This window comes from Anomaloglossus baeobatrachus, chromosome 1 (assembly GCF_048569485.1).
Source record: "Anomaloglossus baeobatrachus isolate aAnoBae1 chromosome 1, aAnoBae1.hap1, whole genome shotgun sequence".
In the NCBI taxonomy this organism is placed as follows: Eukaryota; Metazoa; Chordata; class Amphibia; order Anura; family Aromobatidae; genus Anomaloglossus; species Anomaloglossus baeobatrachus.
This window is the reverse complement of record NC_134353.1, coordinates 163952407-163976371: the sequence shown is the minus strand read 5'-3', so window position 1 is coordinate 163976371 and position 23965 is coordinate 163952407. Positions and strand designations below refer to the sequence as shown.

General features: G+C 41.7%; 1 protein-coding gene across 2 annotated transcripts in view; it reads right to left on the bottom strand.

Moving 5' to 3' along the window:
• Positions 1-5257: 5257 nt before the first annotated feature.
• The window catches only part of AGA (aspartylglucosaminidase), a 41349-nt gene continuing 22641 nt past the window's right edge, over positions 5258-23965 (bottom strand). Inside the window, exons 5-9 of one of the 2 annotated variants that reach the window (XM_075334819.1) lie at positions 19564-19681; positions 19393-19468; positions 18172-18279; positions 16215-16348; positions 5258-5469 (exon numbers count right to left, since the gene is read on the bottom strand). In XM_075334819.1, coding sequence (XP_075190934.1) covers positions 5369-5469; positions 16215-16348; positions 18172-18279; positions 19393-19468; positions 19564-19681 — 537 coding nt within the window. In that variant the 3' untranslated portion in view covers positions 5258-5368. Of the gene's footprint in view, positions 5470-11812; positions 11883-16214; positions 16349-18171; positions 18280-19392; positions 19469-19563; positions 19682-23965 lie in introns of those variants that run through there. The other variant, XM_075334810.1, reaches the window with a different exon arrangement.

The following is a 23965-nucleotide window of genomic DNA, read 5'->3' as shown; positions in this document are numbered from 1 at the left end:
TTGCCAACCGGGGGTGCTACTAGGTACTAACTTTTGCATTGGCCCATTTTCCTTTTTTGATAACTTTAAAATGTAAAAGATGAAAATAAAAAAAATAATAATTTGGGCCTAAAAATACAAAGGAAATGTGTTATCTTTAACTCTATGCCTTTTAGAGATCATTTCATCTAAAACTTGCTTAACTGTTCACAATAACAGTAATTTTAATCAGGGGTGTCCACATTTTTGCATACCACTGTATATTGTTCTCCTGTTTTGTGGCACAATAATAACTTATGTTTCTATATTATTTTGCGACGCTTGAGTTTATTCTAAGTACAGTATATCAAGTAAAATGACAAAACAACAACTAAGTAACAAGCTCGTAATTCAGCTGCCCATAAATTTGCTGCTCAAAGGTAGTAAATATCAGGTGATGTCAAAGGTCGGCTAACAACTATCATATATTGAACACTAGTAGCATTACCGGAGCTTTGCAGGGGTCTATTTGTCTTAACTGCTGAGCGTGGATAAAAATTTCATTTACTACGGACATGAAGCCAACATATCAGAGTTATACACAGAAGGGTTTTGTCTAGTAGAGCTTTCAGTTGGTGTTTTTTTTTCTGTTGTGAATGTTGAGAATAGTAGGGTCTAGACCTGAAATCTTGTCAAACCTTCCAAAGCACCTACAGTCATATGAAAAAGTTTGGGCACCCCTATTAATGTAAACCTTTTTTCTTTATAACAATTTGGGTTTTTGTAACAGCTATTTCAGTTTCATATATCTAATAACTGATGGACTGAGTAATATTTCTGGATTGAAATGAGGTTTATTGTACTAACAGACAATGTGCAATCCGCATTTAAACAAAATTTGCCAGGTGCAAAAGTATGGGCACCTCAACATAAAAGTGACATTAATATTTTGTAGATCCTCCTTTTGCAAAAATAACAGCCTCTAGTCGCTTCCTGTAGCTTTTAATGAGTTCCTGGATCCTGGATGAAGGTATATTTGACCATTCCGGTTTACAAAACAATTCCAGTTCAGTTAAGTTTGATGGTCGCCGAGCATGGACCGCACGCTTCAAATCATCCCTCAGATTTTCAATGATATTCAGGTCTGGGGACTGGGATGGCCATTCCAGAACATTGTAATTGTTCCTCTGCATGAATGCCTGAGTAGATTTGGAGCGGTGTTTTGGATCATTGTCTTGCTGAAATATCCATCCCCTGCATAACTTCAACTTTGTCACTGATTCTTGCACATTATTGTCAAGAATCTGCTGATACTGAGTTGAATCCATGCGACCCTCAACTTTAACAAGATTCCCGGTGCCGGCATTGGCCACACAGCCCCAAAGCATGATGGAACCTCCACCAAATTTTACTGTGGGTAGCAAGTGCTTTTCTTGGAATGCCGTTTTTTTGCCTCCATGTATAACGCCTTTTTGTATGACCAAACAACTCAATCTTTGTTTCATCAGTCCACAGGACCTTCTTCCAAAATGTAACTGGCTTGTCCAAATGTGCTTTTGCATACCTCAGGCGACTGTTTGTAGCGCGCTTGCAGAAACTGCTTCTTTCGCATCACTCTCCCATACAGCTTCTCCTTGTGCAACGTGCGCTGTATTGTTGACTGATACACATGGACACCATCTGCAGCAAGATGATGCTGCAGGTCTTTGGAGGTGGTCTGTGGATTGTCCTTGACTGTTCTCACCATTCTTCTCTGCCTTTCTGATATTTTTCTTGGCCTGCCACTTCTGGGCTTAACAAGAATTGTACCTGTGTTCTTCCATTTCCTTACTATGTTCCTCACAGTGGAAACTGACAGTTTAAATCTCTGAGACAACTTTTTGTATCCTTCCCCTGAACAACTATGTTGAATAATCTTTGTTTTCAGATCATTTGAGAGTTGTTTTGAGGAGCCCATGATGCCACTCTTCATAGGAGATTCAAATAGAAGAACAACTTGCAAGTGGCCACCTTAAATACCTTTTCTCATGATTGGATACACCTGCCTATGAAGTTCAAAGCTCAATGAGTTTACAAAACCAATTTAGTGCTTTAGTAAGTTAGTAAAAAGTAGTTAGGAGTGTTCAAATCCAGAAATTGATAAGGGTGCCCATACTTGTGCACCTGTCAAATTTTGTTTAAATGCGGATTGCACATTTTATGTTAGTACAATAAATCTCATTTCAATCCAGAAATATTACTGAGTCCATCACTTATTAGATATATGAAACTGAAATAGCTGCTGCAAAAACCCAAATTGTTATAAAGAAAAAAGGTTAACATTAATAGGGGCGCCCAAACTTTTTCATATGACTGTATATAATTCAGTGACGCAGGAGAGAGTGGTTATAATGCCGTACTGCCGGATACACTCAAAAGGATTTTCATTAAAATCAGCAGGTTTTATTATTCATAGTTCTATGCATTGCGGAGCTAGCATGCTCCTTCTTCAGGAAGCAATAATAACAATGGTACATTATTATTTCTTCCTGATCTGAAACCTAGCTTGAGTTTGTATGTTCTCCCCGTGTTTGCGTGGGTTTCCTCCCACAGTCAAAAGACATACAGGTAGGGACTCTAGATTGTGAGCCCCGATGGGGACAGTGTTGCCAATGTATGTAAAGCGCTGTGGAATTAATAGCGCTATATAAATGAATAAAATTATTATAATTATTATTATTTAAGGATTGCTGCGTCACAGGTCAATAGTTTATTAGCTTTTTATACCATTATATTATGCCCATAGGAACTCCACAAGCTAGCAGTACCTCAAATAAAACTATAACAAAGCAAAATGAGTGTGTCAAATGGCGGTGATTGGATTGTGTCCAAACTGCAGTATGTCCATGTATAGACTGTAAGCCTGCGAGCATGGTCCTCACTCCTCTTGTAATCTGTTCAATTGCGTTACTCTAATGTCTCATTGTCTTTGCATGTCCCCTTTGAATTGTAAAGTGCTGCATTACATTTTGGCACTATATAAATAAAAAATATTATTATGATGTATATTTAATTAGCAAACACAGGTATATTTCATTACCAAACACCAAGTTTACAGTTCGTCTTGCAGTGTAACTACAAGCTTAAAGTGAATCTATCATCACATCCCCTTCTATTTAAAATAATCCCCATAGCCTGGAAGAGCTAATTCACATAAAGTGATTAAAGACGATTTATATGCAAGGCTTCTGATATGAGACATAAAAGGTATGGCATTTTTCAGCATTCTATAAGCTGTAGGCTCATATTAATAGTTTAGATGAGTCAAATGTGGTGACAGGTTCCCTTTATAATAATAAAAAAAAAGGCTCCCATCTCCTCCCACAACTATGACCTGGACAACCCAGGGGCCATGCCCAGGTCACAAATGTAGGCAGAATGCAGTACCTGCAGTTGGGCACAGATCACAATCTACACGGTGTGCAGAATTATTAGGCAAATGAGTATTTTGATCACATGATACTTTTTATACACGTCAACTGTAAGCTGTATAGGCTTGAGAGACAACTACCAATTAAGTAAATCAGGTGATGTGCATCTCTGTAATGAGGAGGGGTGTGGTGTAATGACATCAACACCCTATATAAGGTGTGCTTAATTATTAGGCAACTTCCTTTCCGTTGACAAAATGGGTCAGACGTGAGATTTGACGAGCTCTGAAAAGTCCAAAATTGTGAGATGTCTTGCAGAGGGATGCAGCAGTCCTGAAATTGCCAAACCTTTGAAGCATAATCACCGAACAATCAAGCGTTTCATGGAAAATAGCCAAAAGGGTCACAAAGCGTGTTGGGCAAAAAAGGCGAAAAATAACTGTCCATGAATTTAAGAAAATCAAGCGTGAAGCTGCCAAAATGCCATTTGCCACCAGTTTGGCCATATTTCAGAGCTGCAACATTACTGGAGTATCAAAAATCACAAGGTGTGCCATACTCAGGGACATGGCCAAGGTAAGGAAGGCTGAATAACCACCACCTTTGAACAAGAAACATAAGATAAAACGTAAAGACTGGGCCAAGAAATATCTTAAACCTGATTTTTCAAAGGTTTTATGGACTGATTAAATGAGAGTGACTCTTGATGGGCCAGAGGCTGGATCAGTAAAGGGCAGAGAGCTCCACTCCGACTCATACGCCAGCAAGGTGGAGGTGGTGTACTGGTATGGGCTGATATCAAAGATGAGCTTGTGGGACCTTATCGGGTTGAGGATGGAGTGAAGCTCATCGATCAGACCTACTGCCAGTTTCTGGAAGACAACTTCTTCAAGCAGTGGTACAGGAAGAAGTCGGTATCGTTCAAGAAAAACATGATTTTCATGCAGGACAATGCTCCATCACATGAATCCAAATACTCCACAGCATGGCTGGCCAATAAAGGTCTAAAAGATGAAAAAATGACATGGCCCCCTTGTTCACCTGATCTGTACCCCATAGAAAACCTGTGGTCCCTCATAAAATGTGAGATCTACAGGGAGGGAAAACAGTACACCTCTCGTAACAGTGTCTGGGAGGCTGTGGTGGCTGCTGCACGCAATGTTGATCGTAAACAGATCAAGCAACTGACAGAATCTATGGATGGTAGGCTGTTGAGTGTCATCATAAAGACAGGTTACAGGTGGCTATATTTATTTCTAAATTTTGTGCAGTTATATTGGTTTACCTGGTGAAAATAAACAAGTGAGATGGGAATATATTTGGTTTTTATTAAGTTGCCTAATAATTCTGCACAGTAATAGTTACCTGCACAAACAGATATTCTCCTAAGATAGCCAAATCTAAAAAAAAACACCACTCCTACTTCCACAAATATTAAGCTTTGACATTTGAGTCTTTTGGGTTGATTGAGAATATAGTTGTGTTCAATAATAAAAAAAAAAAATCCTCTAAAATACAACTTGCCTAATAATTCTGCACACATTGTAAGTACGGGACCTGTCATGTTTGCTGGTGTGTAAATGTCTGACATCTCAAATGAAAAATGGTAGCAGAAAAAAAAAAAAAAAAAAAAAAAAAAAAAAAAAAAAAAAAATCGGTGCATTTATTTTGGATTAAAATTAATTGATTATATAATCAATTATTAATATAAAAATCAAAATCACAGCGCCTTCCTCTTAAGTTCCACATTCCACGTTCAGTATTTGTAAGCCAAACCTAGAAGTGGTACACGCGTTTCTATTATGCTTTACCTCTGATTGTTCCACCCCGTGTGAATGTGTCCTTAGGCTGCAGTTATGAACTGCAAAAATAAGTACTGGACTATTGGATGCTAAATTAAAGAAATTTTACTAGTTGTGTCTTCCAATACACATATACAGTACATGAGACAACCGTGAAAAGTAGAATTGTACAACAAGGGCAGTATTAAACCATCTCCGCTACAGACAGTCCACTATCTCTTCCAGAGGCTGGGAGCGACCTGGTTTATATACAGAATAGTGAAATTGAGTGAATCCTGGAGCTTTACTGCAGGCCGCACCTATAAAGATAAAGAAAGGATAAAGATAAAGGAAACAAAAAAAAATGACAATTCTACATCTTTGTGGACTTTTTCTATAAAATGACCTCACAACTTAAAAAGCTCAGTGATTACCATTAACATACAACTAAAAAACCTATTCCTACTACTTAAAAAATAAATAAAAAGAAGTGCAGTGTCATAATGATTAAAGAGTAACGAGCTTCTTCTGGTCTAATCTCGCATACACAAATCTGTGGGAAGTAAAAGATCAAAGTATGAAATAAGCAGTCTAAGCTAATAAGTCTTATTGATCGGTAAATTGTACTCTCTGCTAAACTAAAGCGTACTAATGAGACATCCTGCACAATGACTGATCGCTGATTGCTTTGAAGTCTCGAGCCTTTCTATATATTTATGCAAAACAAAGCCGACTATAAACGCCACGCTCCATCATTACATCGGGCAATTTGTAGTGGGGATTGCGGAAGATTTGAAGGAACCTTGTTAAGCAGAGCTCTTCAGAGGACGGGACTGAAATTCAACTTTATCAGAGAAGCCATCAATCGGGCATCAGTTACCGCAGGAATGCCATCCTATTCATTCTATAATGTTTACTACGTCACTACTCTACCCACTCCTATACATAATCAGACGTGCAAGCTTGGCCTGGTTTTCACCGGACCAGAAAACAGAGTTACACCTTATTCCAGGATCTAGAATGCTACCCTATGGCAGCTGGAGCAGGGTATTTCTAACTTCCCCAACTGCCACTTCACTGCCAGCATCATGGATATTTCTTGTGATTTACTAGGCTTCATGCGATGGCATGACTTGTATTGAACTGCAAAGTCATAGTTAGATAGATTGAAAAAGGACCTAGATCCATCTAGTTCAACCTCCCTCCTCCAATTACATATTTGTTCTCACTAAATCATCCAGCCCCTTTATAAAAGCTGTTATAGTATCTGCCATTACTACCTCTTGTGGTAGGGAATTCCAGTCTGGCTCCTCTAACTGTAATGAACCTTTCATATTTAGCTGCCGGAATTGATTTTCTTCCACTCGCAGTGAATGCCCCCTGGTCCTTAGTATTGAAAGTCATGAGCCAGTCCTTTCTATTGACCACACATGTATTTATACATATAAATGAGATCCCCTCTAAGACGTCTTTTTTATAAGCTAAAATAAATTCAATTTTCCAACCAGTCATCATAATAAATATATGTTATATATATATATATATATATATATATATATATATATATATATATATATATATATATATATATATATATAATGGGAGTCTAATAATCACGAAAGGCTTCCACGATACTGACCACAGAGTGCCAGCACAGATGAATTTTACAGGATCCTTGGCCAGCTGCCAGACATTACAAACATGGATGCCAGACCAGATTCATGGATTACTCAACTCGAATGCAAAATAATGCCACATCCTGCTAGTCCATTAGTTCCTTGGCCTGGGCAGGTTATAAGGCTGGGGCCACACGGGGACTACTGCGATCCCCTTGCATGAGACTCGGCTCGTGCTGGCAGTACAGCAGAGCCGAGTGTCATGCGTGTGTCCTTGCAACTGAGGTCCGTTCGTGCGAGCAGACCTCAGCTGCGGGGGGCGGGCCGGCATTCAGGAGGGGAGGGAGGGATTTCTCTCCCTCTCTCCTGCGTAGTCAGCTATAGCCATTCTCGCATTGCACTGGCAGTACACCGGTGTACTGCGAGTGCAGTGCGATTTTTCTCTCGCCCCATTCACTTGAATGGGTGCGAGAGAAAGAGTCTCGGATTACAATCGCAGCATGCTGCGATTGTTTTCTCGGTCCGATTAGGGCTGAGAAAATAATCGCCCATGTGTGCTGACACACAGGCTAGAATTGGTCCGAGTGGAATGCGATGTTTTATCGCACTCCACTCGCACCGATTTTCTCGCCGTGTGGCTTAGCCCTAACTGCTGCCCTCTATTTGCTGAATTGAAGATTTTCATCCTACTTTTTGTTGCTTTTTTTATATGATAGCATATATATATATATATATATATATATATACACACACACATACATACATACAGTGCCTACAAGTAGTATTCAACCCCCTGCAGACTTAGCAGGTTTACACATTCGGAATTAACTTGGCGTTGTGACATTTGGACTGTAGATCAGCCTGGAAGTGTGAAATGCACTGCAGCAAAAAAGAATGTTATTTCTTTTTTTTTTTTTAAATTGTGAAAATTTTATTCAGAGGGTCATTTATTATTCAACCCCTCAAACCACCAGAATTCTGTTTGGTTCCCCTAAAGTATTAAGAAGTATTTCAGGCACAAAGAACAATGAGCTTCACATGTTTGGATTAATTCTCTCTTTTTCCAGCCTTTTCTGACTAATTAAGACCCTCCCCAAACTTGTGAACAGCACTAATACTTGGTCAACATGGGAAAGACAAAGGAGCATTCCAAGGCCATCAGAGACAAGATCGTGGAGGGTCACAAGGCTGGCAAGGGGTACAAAACCCTTTCCAAGGAGTTGGGCGTACCTGTCTCAACTGTTGGGAGCATCATCCGGAAATGGAAGGCTTATGGAACTACTGTTAGCCTTCCACGGCCTGGACAGCCTTTGAAAGTTTCCACCCGTGCCGAGGCCAGGCTTGTTTGAAGAGTCAAGGCTAACCCAAGGACATCAAGGAAGGAGCTCCGGGAAGATCTCATGGCAGTGGGGACATTGGTTTCCGTCAATACCATAAGTAACATACTCCACCGCAATGGTCTCCGTTCCAGACGAGCCCGTAAGGTACCTTTACTTTCAAAGAGTCATGTCAAGGCTCGTCTACAGTTTGCTCATGATCACTTGGAGGACTCTGAGACAGACTGGTTCAAGGTTCTCTGGTCTGATGAGACCAAGATCGAGATCTTTGGTGCCAACCACACACGTGACGTTTGGAGACTGGATGGCACTGTATACGACCCCAAGAATACCATCCCTACAGTCAAGCATGGTGGTGGCAGCATCATGCTGTGGGGCTGTTTCTCAGCCAAGGGGCCTGGCCATCTGGTCCGCATCCATGGGAAGATGGATAGCACGGCCTGCCTGGAGATTTTGGCCAAGAACCTCCGCTCCTCCATCAAGGATCTTAAGATGGGTCGTCATTTCATCTTCCAACAAGACAACGACCCAAAGCACACAGCCAAGAAAACCAAGGCCTGGTTCAAGAGGGAAAAAATCAAGGTGTTGCAGTGGCCTAGTCAGTCTCCTGACCTTAACCCAATTGAAAACTTGTGGAAGGAGCTCAAGATTAAAGTCCACATGAGACACCCAAAGAACCTAGATAACTTGGAGAAGATCTGCATGGAGGAGTGGGCGAAGATAACTCCAGAGACCTGTGCCGGCCTGATCAGGTCTTATAAAAGACGATTATTAGCTGTAATTGCAAACAAGGGTTATTCCACAAAATATTAAACCTAGGGGTTGAATAATAATTGACCCACACTTTTATGTTGAAAATTTATTAAAATTTTAACTGAGCAACATAACTTGTTGGTTTGTAAGATTTATGCATCTGTTAATAAATCCTGCTCTTGTTTGAAGTTTGCAGGCTCTAACTTATTTGCATCTTATCAAACCTGCTAAGTCTCTGCAGGGGGTTGAATACTACTTGTAGGCACTGTATATTATATCAGTGTAGGGACCCACAAGCGTGACAACCCTTGACGTGGGCAACTGTATTCAAAATTCCAGACGCACACTGAAAAAACAAAATAAATTCTACCTTATACATTAATGGAGGTATTTAGAATATTAGAATGGTCATTGCAATACCAGCATAGCGCCCTTTCACGGCAACCTCCTTTGCTGGGTCCTACACTACACTGCATCTTCTCTGGGTTTTAAAAAACTACAAGATCAGATGGTGAACAAAAAGAGGCTAATGAAGCAGCCAGGAGCTGGGGTGCAAATCCAGCAAACAGAGCACCACTCCCTGTTATATGCATTATACAGTCATGGCCAAAAGTTTTGAGAATGCTACAAATATTAATTTTTACAAAGTCTACTGCTTAAGTTTTTCTAATGGCAATTTGCATATACTCCAGAATGTCATAAAGAGTGATCAGCTTAACAGCAATTACTTGCAAAGTCAATATTGGCTAATTAAATGAACTTCAACCCCCAAAACACATTTCAACATCATTGCATTCCTGCCTTAAAAGGAGCAGCTAACATTGTTTTAGTGATTGTTCCATTAACACAGGTGTGAGTGTTGATGAGGACAGGGCTGGCAATCAGTCATGATTAAGTAAGAATGACAACACTGGACACTTTAAAAAGGAGGCTGGTGCTTGGTATCATTGTTTCTCTTCAGTTAACCATGGTTATCTCTAAAGAAACACGTGCAGCCATCATTGCTCTGCACAAAAATGGCCTAACAGGGAAGAGTATCGCAGCTACAAACATTGCACCTCAGTCAACAATCTATCGCATCAAGAACTTCAAGGAGAGAGCTTCCATTGTTGCCAAAAAGGCTCCAGGGCGCCCAAGAAGGACCAGCAAACGCCAGGACCGTATCTTAAAACTGTTTCAGCTGCGGGATCGGACTACCAGCAGTGCCGAGCTAGCTCAGCAATGGCAGCAGGCTGGTGTGAGTGCTTCTGCACGCACTGTGAGCCGCAGACTGCTTGAGCAAGGCCTGGTTTCAAGGAGGGCAGCAAAGAAGCCACTTCTCTCCAGAAAAAACATCAGGGACTGACTGATATTCTGCAAAAGGTACAGGGAGTGGACTGCTGAGGACTGGGATAAAGTCATTTTCTAAGATGAATCCCCTTTTCGACTGTTTGGGACATCTGGAAAACAGCTTATTAGGAGAAGAAGAGGTGAGCGCTACCACCAGTCTTGTCTCATGCCAACTGTTAAGCATCCTGAAACGATTCATGTGTGGGGTTGCTTCTCAGCCAAGGGAATCTGCTCACTCACAGTCTTGCCTAAAAACACAGCCATGAATAAAGAATGGTACCAGAATGTCCTCCAAGAGCAACTTCTCCCAACTGTCCAAGAGCAGTTTGGTGCCCAACAATGCCTTTTCCAGCATGATGGAGCACCTTGCCATAAAGCAAAGGTGATCACTAAATGGCTCATGGAACAAAAGATAGAAATTTTGGGTCCATGGCCTGGAAACTCCCCAGATCTTAATCCCATTGAGAACTTGTGGGCAATCATCAAGAGACGGGTGGACAAACAAAAACCAACAAATTCTGGCAAAATGCAAGCATTGCTTATGCAAGAATGGACAGCTATCAGTCAGGATTTGGTCCAGAAGTTGATTGAGAGCATGCCAGGGAGAATTGCAGAGGTCCTGAAGAAGAAGGGTCAACACTGCAAATATTGACTTGCTGCATTAACTCATTCTAACTGTCAATATAACCTTTTGGTACTCATAATATGATTGCAATTATATTTCTGTATGTGATGTAAACATCAGACAAATGCAATTAAAAACCAGAGGGCAACAGATTATGTGAAAATATAATTTTGGTGTCATTCTCAAAACTTTTGGCCTTGACTGTACAATAGAATAAAACAGAATGAAACAGAGGTTCCCTTGCTGGTTTCCCACGCCGGTATATATATATATTATATATATATATGTATATATATATATATATATATATATATATATATATATATATATATATATATATATATATATATATTTATTAGATGCAGCCAGGCCCCTTAATGTAGGCCTTGTATATTGGTGTCCCCATCCCTGTACGGTGTACTTAGATAGTACTGGGCAGCCTGCCTGGTCGAATAGTATGGGCGTAACTAATAGGCTGCTAGCCAGACACTGTGCACTTACATGTGTGAATGGCGTCCTATACAAGCCATGTGTGTGCAATTTTATTATTCAGCAGTCGCCCCCTCCATGATTGGAATTGTGTGAGTGATTTGCTTCTTTTGCACCTGTGATGCCTCCACCTTATTGGGGGTCTTGCTGCACCTGCTAGTGCATTAGTTCCTTGGCCTCAGCAGGTTATAACGGCTGCCCTCTATTTGCTGTAGGTAAATAAATGCTGCAGTAAAAAATCCTCAACTTGAAGGCTGAGAAGAGGGAACTGTAGAGCAGATGCAATGCACTTAATAAAAAGGTTGTATTTTAAGGAGATTATAAAAAAAAAAAAAAAAAAAAAGAAGATTGAAATCACTGAGCAGTTTGTGTGCTCCCACCCCCCTCATGTGATAATCAATACATTACTACTTGTCGAAAAATGTTTATTCAGCCACTGCAAATGTCAGCTCGGTCTACATGGAGTGTCTCAGGCTACCGCTGTCCCCACTGCCAAAGCAGAGAATTAGTTGTCTGAATTAATCTGCCCCGTCCTCATGACTATTGCTGGGATCATATTGGCATCTCTTATCTGCAAACGCAACCTATAGATGAAAGAAGAACAAGAACAGGGCTAAATAAATCTGTTCAGCTCTGACATATCTAAAGTGAGTGACAAGCCGAAGCTTTCCCATACACTTGTATGATATAGTCACACACGGCATACATGTTACAACCATCCACATTAATCTAAATGGTTCATGCACGTATCTATGGGCACAACTCATCAGGTGATTTTTTTTTAAGCCACTTTGTTTTAGAGTTTTTATTGCATCAAATTGATCAAGATGGCACAGGCAGTTAATAAATTAGCAAAATAAAAAAAAAAAATTATATATTTTTTGTCTTTAACCAAATTTGCGACTTTTTTGATATGTCGCAGGTGTGTCGTCAATTGCACGGAAATAATTAAAAAAAACAATGCCAAAAACCTTACTTCAGGCAACGACTGGAGTGAAATACACCAAAACAATACAAAACAAAAAATAAAAATAAAAAATTGCATTTCATGGATCTGTGTAGAATATATATATAACAAATCTGGATAAACAATGTTGTTGGAGGAGTATAATATATAAAAAAAAAAAAAAAAAAAAAAATATCTATCTAAAGGGAATGTGTAACCAGGTTTTTGCTCCCTCATCTGAGAGCAGCATAATGTAGTGACACAAACCTTGATTCCAGCAATGTGTCACTTTCTCAGCTGGTTGCTGTCATTTTGATAAAATTACCTTTTTTTGCTGCAGATCTAGCAGTTATACAAAGGTCATGAATATGCTGAACTAATGGTAGCAGGCCAAGTAGTCCTGTAATGATAATCTCCTGTTGATTAATCAGTGATTTTATGAAAATTACACTAAACAGCCCAGTAAGTGACACGTTGCTGGAATCAAGATCTCTGCCCCTACATTATGCTGCTCTCAGATTAGGTGGCAAAAATCTGGTAACAGATTGCCTTTAAAAAACACAAAGATAATCTTTAAGCATGCACTTTTAAAGTTAAGGGGCAAATTACTAAAGCTTCAATAAGGAACGGGAGAAAATGAATTTAGAGGTCTGTGTTTGCAGTCAAAATAACTTCAAAGAAAAAAAAATGGATGAGATTTTCAGTCCTGAAATTTGTGCAATAAATGTGAGGCATGTGAACAATCCCTTACAGAGGAGGCTTTTGGTTGTGCTTCTACTACTATTGTGTGTGATCTTATTTAAAGAGGACCTTTCACCAGCTCAATAGTGGCCAATTTTAGCTCTTACTTTATATTATTACATTACCACAGTAATTCGCCATCGTATTTTTTTTTTTTTTAAATTCCAGGAATATGGGCCATTTATTTAGTGCTAATTGTTATGGTCTATACCGAGGGGGCGTTCCTGAGCAGCCTACAGACATGCTGTAACAGTGTGTCCCTCCCCCGCCTTTTCTCATGGTGTAATAGTCTGTCTTCTCCTTGACTGTCCTGAATGTATACTGTACACTGTATACTACTGGTGGGAGATTGTAAGTGTCCAGGCGGAGTTGGACTCTTTTGCCCACCTAAGGGGCTGATCCCAGGAGAGAAGAACAATGAGACCCATGTTAGTTCAGTTAGTTGGATCTCGGCTGGAGAAGGACTAGGATCTATTGCTGAGGCTGGATCCTAGGGCTTGTGTATGGACTGTTACAGACTGGAAATCAGTGGCCATGTGGGATTGCGTTTCGTGTTCCCCCTGTTGGACTCAAGGAACTCATAAGGACCATTGCCCTATTTTCCCTGGCATCGGAATACCGGGAGGTGCCCCTGGATCTTTTGTTTTGTTGTGGACTCCTTGCAGACTTTAAGGATTTATATTTGTTTGGTGCTTTATCTTTGTGGTTCCAATAAAGCCCTTTGGATTGTTCCTTGGCCTGGCGTCCCTTACTGCTCTGCCGCATACCCCGTCACACATGCCACAACAGAATCCTGCGAGCCAGCCCACTTGTCAAAGACCATGCAGATCAGCATTAAATAAAAAGGTCAGTATCTCCGAAACAGCATGGTGGATTAAAAAAAAAAAAAATAATATTATTAATTACTCAGGAGCATCAGAAATAAAATAAGAGAAAAATCTGGTCACTTTTGACCTGCTGGCAGCTCTTTAAGACAATGTTGTGTGTATTCAGGATAATTCTAATGACTAGACTTAGACTACTTCTCGCAGAAATGTAAAACCACATAAGCCATGAGGTTGTAAGGCATAAAGCCTCATAATCCAGGACAACTCACAATGAAGCAAGTGATGCTTCAGTGAAGATCTGCAGTGATTACCTTTAATATCGCTCAAAATCCCAATATTTCTAATCTTATTTTAATAAAAGGAAACATGTACTGCGTGACACCTGACCTACAACCGCAAGCCGTGCTGGATTTCCTGTCATTTACATACACCCTTCATTGTTCTCTGCCTGATAAACACAAAGAACTGCACCGAAAGCAAAGCAGCAGCTCGCAATCACACAATAGTTGCCATTCAGGAGCCTGGGAAGCTGGGTATATAATATTGGGTATGGGAACTGAATGCATTGCTGGAAGTAAGTTATTCATACTCAGGATGTCGTAATGGGTTTTCATCACAGGGAATGTGGAGCTAAGAACATTATTTAGCTGTAGCCATTGTGGTAATCTGCTGGTAAATAACGTTGTGAACATATGTTGCAGCCTGACTGGTTATGGTGTAAAAAGGGGGAAGATGAGGGTATATTCTCCCTACAGCCAATCACTTCAAGTCATCAGTGTAACAGAGTGTCCCTCCCCCGCCTGTGCGCATGTTGTAATATTCTGTCTCTCCTTGAGTGTCCTGTATGTACTACTGGTGGGGGATTGTTAGTTCTTCTCAGCATGGGACTGCTCCAATCCACAACTTGGTAAACAGAACAGAGCCAGGAGTCTAAAGTCCATTAATGTATCAAGTGTCCAGGCGGAGTTGGACTCTTCTGCCCACCTAAGGGGCTGATCCCAGGAGAAGAGAACAATGAGACCCATGTTAGGTCAGTTAGTTGGATCTCGGCTGGAGAAGGACTAGGATCTATAGCTGAGGCTGGATCCTAGAGCCTGTGTATGGACTGTTACAGACTGGAGATCAGTGGCCACGTGGGATTGTGTTTTGTTGTTCACCCTGTTGGACTCAAGGAACTCGTAAGGACCATTGCCATATTTTCCCTGGCATCGGAATACCGGGCGGTGCCCCTGGATCTTTTGTTTTGTTGTGGACTCCTTGTAGACTTTAAAGATCTATATTTATGTTTGGTGCTTTATCTTTGTGGTTCCAATAAAGCCCTTTGGATTGTTCCTTGGCCTGGCGTCCCTTACTGCTCTGCCGCATACCCCGTCACAATCAGGGTAGAACAGGGACAGTCAGTACTTAGTAGTATAGGAGCGTTATAATCACTTGTCCCACTCCCTGACTGACATCCTGGTCAATGGGTGCAGAGTAGGATAGACAGCAAGCAGGGCGAGTGATTACAGCACGATCACTATATACTAAGCACTGACTGTTAACAGCCGCAGCCCTGATGACTGGAAGTGAGCGGGTGCAGGGAAGATATAAGTTCATTTTCTCCCATTAGCTACACTAACAATCAGGCTGCGATATTTATAAAACTGTAGTTATCTGCAGATTACCACTATGGCTACAGGTTAATACTATTTTTTTCGCTGGCAGGTTCCCTTTATTATCGCACAGTGTCTCTGATACCAGTATATATAGCAGCTAATAGTAACTGTTCTCTGCCAGGAAGAGCAGTACAAATCAGAAGATCATTCCTGGTCCAGTGACTAATCTCACCTTTTAGTAACTGAACACATTAAGTTAGGTTAAGAAATGCCATTTCTGTTTCTTTAAAGAGGACCAACCATCAGGATTTTCCTATATAAACTAAAGCCATTGCTATACTGGCGCTATCATGCAGATTCTAAACATACCTTTAGTTGTGAGATCGGATGTATAGTTTTTTTAAATAGAAGTAAAGTTTGTGAAATACACTGTTATTTGATTGATAGCAGCTACAAAATATCTAACAGGTTGGTCGGGTTTTGCTAGTTATTTCCACCCCTGTCTGCCTGCCTGTCCTTCCTCCCCCTGTAATAACAAAAACAGGGGGAGGAAGGACAGGCACGCCCACACACTGGCACAAAATAACTAGCAAAACCCAACCCACCTATAAGATATTCTGTAGCTGCTATCAATCAAATAACAGTATTTCACAAACTTTACTTGTCTGTATTTCAGAAACTATACATCCGATCTCTCAACTAAAGGAATGTAGAGAATCAGCATGATAGCACCAGTATAGCTCTGGCTTCAGTTTATATAGGAAAATCCTGGTGATTGGTCCTCTTTAACATGACATGTAAACTCACCATAACTTCCTGTATTGTTGGCGCAGATGATTGCCCCAAAAAAGACTGGAATGTGTTTCTGAATCCTAGTAATAGCCTTCTGGCACGCAGTGGTGGGGTCTGCGCCCATCCTCATATTCTCCACAGCTTGATAACTGTTAAGAATTTGTACATAATATCCATTATTGTGCTATAATGCAATATATCTTGCAATTTGTTAAAAAACAGAAGAAAAACTATGCAATCATACTTTGTATATTTAAAGTGAATCTGTCAACAGATTTTTGCAACCATATCTGCAGCATGATGAAGGGACAGAGCAATCATCACTTAATGGCTGCTTAGTGTAGTTTCCACATAATCACTGTTTTGTCTGCTGCAGATCAACCCTACCATCTCCACTGATAGAAAAGCTAATAATGAGTGTTGGGGGCAGAGTAAGGGGTGCTTCACACACAGCGAGCTCACTGCCGAGATCGCTGCTGAGTCACGCTTTTTGTGACGCAGCAGTGACCTCATTAGCGATCTCGCTGTGTGTGACAATGAGCAGCGATCTGGCCCCTGCTGCGAGATCGCTGCTCGTTACACACAGCCCTGGTTTGTTTTCTTCAAAGGCGCTCTCTCGCTGTGACACACAGATCGCTGTGTGTGACAGCGAGAGAGCGACAAATGAAGCGAGCAGGGAGCAGGAGCCGGCGTCTGACAGCTGAGGTAAGCTGTAACCAAGATAAACATCGGGTAACCAAGGTGGTTACCCGATATTTACCTTAGTTACCAGCCTCTGCAGCTCTCACGCTGCCTGTGCTGCCGGCTCCGGCTCTCTGCACATGTAGCTGCTGTACACATCGGGTTAATTAACCCGATGTGTACAGCAGCTAGGAGAGCAAGGAGCCAGCGCTAAGCAGTGTGCGCGGCTCCCTGCTCTCTGCACAAGTAGCTGCTGTACACATCGGGTTAATTAACCCGATGTGTACTGTAGCTAGGAGAGCAAGGAGCCAGCGCTCAGTGTGCGCGGCTCCCTGCTCCCTGCACACACAGCTAAGCGGTGTGCAATGGTAACTAATGTAAACATCGGGTAACCATACCCGATGTTTACCTTAGTTACCAGTCTCCGCAGCTTCCAGACGGCGGCTCCGTGCAAGCGCAGCGTCGCTTGCACGTCGCTGCTGGCTGGGGGCTGTTCACTGGTTGCTGGTGAGATCTGCCTGTTTGACAGCTCACCAGCGACCATGTAGCGATGCAGCAGCGATCCTGACCAGGTCAGATCGCTGGTCGGATCGCTGCTGCATCGCTAAGTGTGAAGGTACCCTTACACAGAGCAGAAAGACAGCTAGTCCTAAAATGATAATCTCCAGATAATAAAACACTGGTTTTATTGAAAACTACAACAAGCAGTCCTGTGATACAAATGGCACATCAATTGAATCAGAGTCTCTGGCCCTATATCATGCTCTCAGTGTAAATAGGAAAAACCCGCCAACAGACTTCCTTTAATCACATATGTTTAATACATCCACATGTAAATATTTAAAGGACACAGTTATACAGAGATACATTAGGGATAAGCAATTTGATTATGTGATTTGACCAGTCTGGTCCTCTGAGGCAGCCAATCTTAGCTTCTGCACTCATCATACTGAGTCTCTGGCACTTACCAAGCACCGCAACGCACACTGTGAGAATGCAGGAAGCCTCACACGTGGTTGCCGATTGCCATGGAGGACTGAACTTAATGCAAGACCAGGTAACACAAATCTAATTGCTCATCTCTAAAAAAATGTTGCATGTGGATAACAAAAAGTAATAGAAAAACCTAACAGACATTTTACTTCAATGTATGTTAATTACACCACAATCCACAAGGTTAGCACCATTCATTTTCAATGTATCTAGGCACAGTCTCACCAAGCAGTTTCCTTATAAAACCTTTTTTTAACATTTAATCTATCCAGACCATAACCGCTCGCGGTCACATCACCTGGGTAGGAATCGCATCATGGTGTCCCCATCTCCAGTGGCTGCTGCTCCTCCTACTGAACTGTCTGCATAAGATCCAGCTCCGATCATTGGCGAGTCTCCCACCCGGCTAGAAATAAAAGGAAGCTTTCATCATATTAATAAATTGCAATTTCAAAGATTGATTGATGATTTTAGCAACTGTGCTCCCTCCAAGCTGCTGCGTACACAGGGATCCTCCACATGCCGGGATGTTTCACTTACGGTAATGAGATATCTGAGCCACTTAATTCAGAATTTAATTGAGAATTTTGAGAATGAAAACTCCGTTCAGAAGGAGAAAGAAGCAAATTTGTCTGATAACATATATTACAAAGTTGCTTATTTTCATTATTCACTATTGGATTAATGAAATAAAAATTAAAATGAAGATTTCGCTTTAAGCATTTTTCAGACATTTTGACAGTCTGGATTTTACGGTTTTACCTATCAGGGTAAGCGATAGGGGCACTGTGAATCTAAAAACAGACTAAAGGGGCCCTTTGCACACTACGACATCGCAAGACGATGCTGCGATGCCGAGCACGATAGTCCCCGCCCCCGTCGCATGTGCGATATCATGGAGATAGCTGCCGTAGCAAACATTATTGCTACGGCAGCTTCACATGCACTTACCTGCCCTGCGACGTCGCTCTGGCCGGCGACCCGCCTCCTTCCTAAGGGGGCGGGTTGTGTGGCGTCACAGCGACGTCACACGGCAGCTGTCCAATAGAAGCGAAGGGGCGGAGATGAGTGGAACGTAAACATCCCGCCCACCTCTTTCCTCCCGCATTGCAGACGGGACGCAGGTAAGAGATGTTCCTCGCTCCTGCGACTTCATGCACAGCGATGTGTGCTGCCGCAGGAACGAGGAACAACATCATACCGTAGCAGCAGCCAAAATAATGAAAATGACCGACACTACACCGATCATACGATATCGACGCTTTTGCACTCGGTACTCGTAGTTAAAACGATTTACACACTACGATGTCGAGAGCGACGCCGGAAGTGCGTCACTTTTGATTTGACCCCACCGACATCGCACCTGCGATGTCGTAGTGTGCAAAGGGCCCCTAAGCATCTGGTTTTAGAGCAGAGCCACTTTCCACATGCACAAATAATGGTGAGACATGGAGACGGCCTATTTGACAACACTAAAATATTATTGTAATGTAAAGGTGTCAGAGAAATTTTCACATACCCCGGGACTTTGTGAGAGGCTCCATTTGTGGAGGTCCCGGTTGCAATATTTCCATTTCTATCAACTGCAATCATTCCTAGTGAAGACATATAAGATACATAAATAAGCCATTTCTACATGACCATTTACGTTCTCCACACTGTGCCGTACACGATCACACCAAACACTCACCAATGGTATCATGGCTGTGCAAATCCACGTCTTTCTGTGGGAAGGAGGTTTTTCCTTCTGGTGAACCTCTTACAGGTTTATAAGGGCCACAGGATTTTGCAGGATCTGGAATCACATTCTGCAAGCCGTATATCACAATGTGTAATTTTAAGTCAAAGACACTTCCATTACATTTGGTTACATATAGATGACTAAACCCAATTTATAATCTTGAATACATCTTTTGTGAAATAGGATTATTTGTTTTAAGGCATAGGAGTATCGTATTTGTCGTTTTATAAAGACGCACCGGATTATAAGACGCACCCCAAATTTAGAGATAAAAAGAAAGGTAAAAAAAGAAAATGGAAACAGTCTTCTGCTCTGGTGTTGTCTTATCAAAGAGGGGGCGGCAGCGGTGGTAGAGCTTAGTAGTGGTAGTGTGTGCTTTTTCAGGCGGGCAGACATGTAAAAAGGCAGCAGCCTTAACAGTGACATGTTAGACACCACTGCAGCCAATGATTGGCTGCAGTGGTCACATGCCTTTTGGCTGTAAAAGGAAGCAGTGTCACTGGTAAAAAAGCCAGGCAACGCTGGGAGAGAAAGGTTATGGTAGCTGTATGATATCTTCAAGTATTCTAGGCTCGATTTATGAAAAACAAAATCAACATTGGGATAAATGACTCTACACAGACATCTTTTAGTATAAAAAGTAAGTAATTTTGGTAGCTCCGGAGGCAATTATGTTCTTTACCCGTCAGCTCTTGCCATGTACATAAACATGTTCCCTGACATTCTCTACACACATGGGTTGCTTCCATTATTCCCATTATACACGTTACACTGATAACCAGTGCCACATACAATAAGAAGCCTCTTATCTCCACATGCCTCCGAACTGCTAAGTATATTTTATCCAAAAGCTTATAAAAACTTTTTTTTTTTTTTGCACTTGATTAAATGCAATTTCTTTGCATTTGTATTATCCAAGGCTGATACCGTATTTCACTCGGCATGACACGCTGTAATCTAACGAGTGAGGTTTGTTTCATCTCAGCTGTCACACAGTTTTGTTGCCCATTGAGCTCAACCCCTGGAAGTTGATTTCAAAGCTTTATAATAGCAATTTATTCAGATGTTGTACAGATTCATTTACAGTCTAAAATGCTACGACAAGGTCTGAAGAAAGAAGATATGTAGAGAACAGAAGCATTTTATATGAAAATTAAATCCGATCCATCTGCGGTGCAGGGCACTTTTGTAGTGCCTTTCTTTTGGCATTTTGTGTCTTGCAGCATGTGCCCCATCCTTAATTGTTCAATAACCCAAAAGTTTTAATATAAAGTCATGTCCTGCTAATTGTGTCTTACCAAGGGGGGTTTGGTATATTGTATATAAGATCTTTGCATACACCCAGTTTATACTATATCATAGAAATATAGATATTGTGTGCACTACAGCACCTCTTTCCACACGCATCGATGAGTCTTCACGATCACTGGTTTGCATGTTGGACCACTTTAGATAGGTATGAGAGATGGGCGAGCACTAAAATGCTCGATCCTCCAGTCCAGCAGGTCAGACCCTCGAGTAAAAGGTATAATGGAAGTCAATGATTGGGCAGTCTGGCCATAAAAAGAGCATTTCTGGCGGGAGGGATGGCAGGATGTTTCTTTTTTCTTGGCACACTACATCCGAAAACAATTTTTATCCCCTGGAGAGCCATACAGTGCAAATTGCTGTCCCTGGGGTGCTCATTCAGTGAAGAGAGCCGGCTCTTTGTGTTCATGTTTCACTGATGACATGATACTTGGCCGAGCACGGTACCCTGACGAGCAGTGGCCAGCAAGCTCCCTCATCACTGGTACTAACCACTATATACTGGGCACACTCCATAAAACATGCTGTTTTTCAAATCTAGTCGTTTAGTCATCACATTCTGGGCCCTATCAAAACCACTTAGATCCTTATATTTTAAATTGTTTCCTACTTTTAACCCATCAACATTCAAAAATTGACAGTCTCTCTGTGGCTAATACATTACCTCGTGCCATTGTCATAATCAATGTTTTTTTTTTTTACTTCTACTGTTGGTGGTTTTTACCCCTTTCGCGCCCAGTATAGGTGTAAGTGTATGGAGTTGACTGTGATACGCATCTGCCTATAAAACTGTAGCAATTAGAGATGAACAAACCTTAGGCTTGAGGTTCGGGTTTGGAAACTGAGCTCCAAAAAACAAAAAACAAGGTTCAGGTTCAAGCGAGTGACGAGTACAAACCACTCAAGCGAGCAGCACTGTGCTTGGGTGTGAGTGATTCTCAGCCCTGTGCGAGCCACTTGCAGTGTTTGATCGGCTTACATTTGGGGTAAAATCAGCGTGATCAGATGTAGTCTGCAAACACAAACCCCTCAGGAAAAAAAAAAATAAAAAATATTATATATGTATGTATATGTATGTATGTATGTATGTATGTATGTATGTATATGTATGTATGTATGTATGTATGTATATATATATGTATATATATATATATATATATATATATATATATATATATATATATATATATATATATATATATATATATATATATATATATATATATATATATATATATATATATATATATATATAATACCCTGCCCCGAAAGTGTTTTGCTAATGGCCCATAAGCAAAACATTTCCTGGACAGAGTGAGCGGGGTTTATTAATTTTTTTTTTTTTTTTTTTTTGGGGGGGGGCTGGGTCTTGTGTGCACCACATTTGATCATGCACATTTTACCCCATATGTGAGCCAAACACTGCAAGCAGCTCGCACAGGGCTGAGCATCACTCATACCCCAAGCACAGCGCTGCTCGCTTGAGTGGTTCGTACTCGTCACTCGCTTGAACCTTGTTTTTTTTTGGAGCTTGGTTTCCGAACCCAAACCTCCAGCCTCATCTCTAGTAGCAATCAAAACTAGCCTCGACCAGTGCCGTTTATCTATATAAATGCCACTGTCAATCATTGACAGCTTCATCTAAATAGCACAGTCGCAGTGCCCTTGTGCACCACCGTTTTTAATCATAGACTAATTACACAAAAAAAAAAAAAAATCAAAACGCCATATCTGCAATTTTTTAATCAACACACTTCTGAGGAAATAGCGACACAACTTAATGCTTTCTACAGGTGTCACAATCATACAGACCTGGAGAATTACCGTGTTTTTCCAAAAATAAGACCTCCCCCAAAAATAAGCCCTAGCAGGGATTTTCAGCATTTTCGGAGAAAGGCTTAAATATAAGCCCTCCCCCGAAAATAAGCCCTAGCCACGGATCAATAATGTAGTGTCCATGCAGCTAAAAAAAGATACATGTACTGCAGAACACTTCATTATACACAGTGGCACCCGGCAATTACACTCACCCGACACTGAGCGGCAGGACCTGCAGTGATCACACACCCGCACACATCAGCTCTCACACACACAATCAGATCTCACACACAAACATTGGATCACACACACAGTCAGATCGCACACACAGTCAGATCGCACACACGTAAACATCAAATCACACACACACAAAGATCGGATCGCACACACATCGGATCGCATACACACTCACCTCATCCAGCGACACCGATCTCTTCTCGCCGCAGAATCCTGAGAGGCAGTGCGGTGCGGCACGTCGAACAGGACCTGCGGCCGGACACGTGACTTGCTCTCAATCCCTGTGGCCGTAAGTACTGGATGTGATGTGAGTGTGTGTGTGATCTGCTGTGTGTCTGCGATCGGCTGTGTTTTTCTGCGATCGGCTGTGTGTGTCTGCGTTCGGCTGTGTGTGTCTGTGATCGGCTGTGTGTGCCTGTGATCGGATGTGTGTATCTGTGATCGGCTATGTGTGCCTGCGATCGGATGTGTATCTGTGATCGGCTATGTGTGCCTGCGATCGGATGTGTGTATATGTGATCGGATGTGTGTATCTGTGATCGGCTGTGTGTATCTGTGATCGGCTGTGTGTATCTGTGATCGGCTGTGTGTATCTGTGATCGGCTATGTGTGCCTGCGATCGGATGTGTGTATATGTGATCGGCTATGTGTGCCTGCGATCGGATGTGTGTATATGTGATCGGATGTGTGTATCTGTGATCGGCTGTGTGTGTCTGTGATCGGCTGTGTGTGCCTGTGATCGGCTGTGTGTATCTGTGATCGGCTATGTGTGCCTGCGATCGGATGTGTATCTGTGATCGGCTATGTGTGCCTGCGATCGGATGTGTGTATATGTGATCGGATGTGTGTATCTGTGATCGGCTGTGTGTATCTGTGATCGGCTATGTGTGCCTGCGATCGGATGTGTGTATCTGTGATCGGCTATGTGTGCCTGCGATCGGATGTGTGTATATGTGATCGGCTGTGTGTGCCTGCGATCGGATGTGTG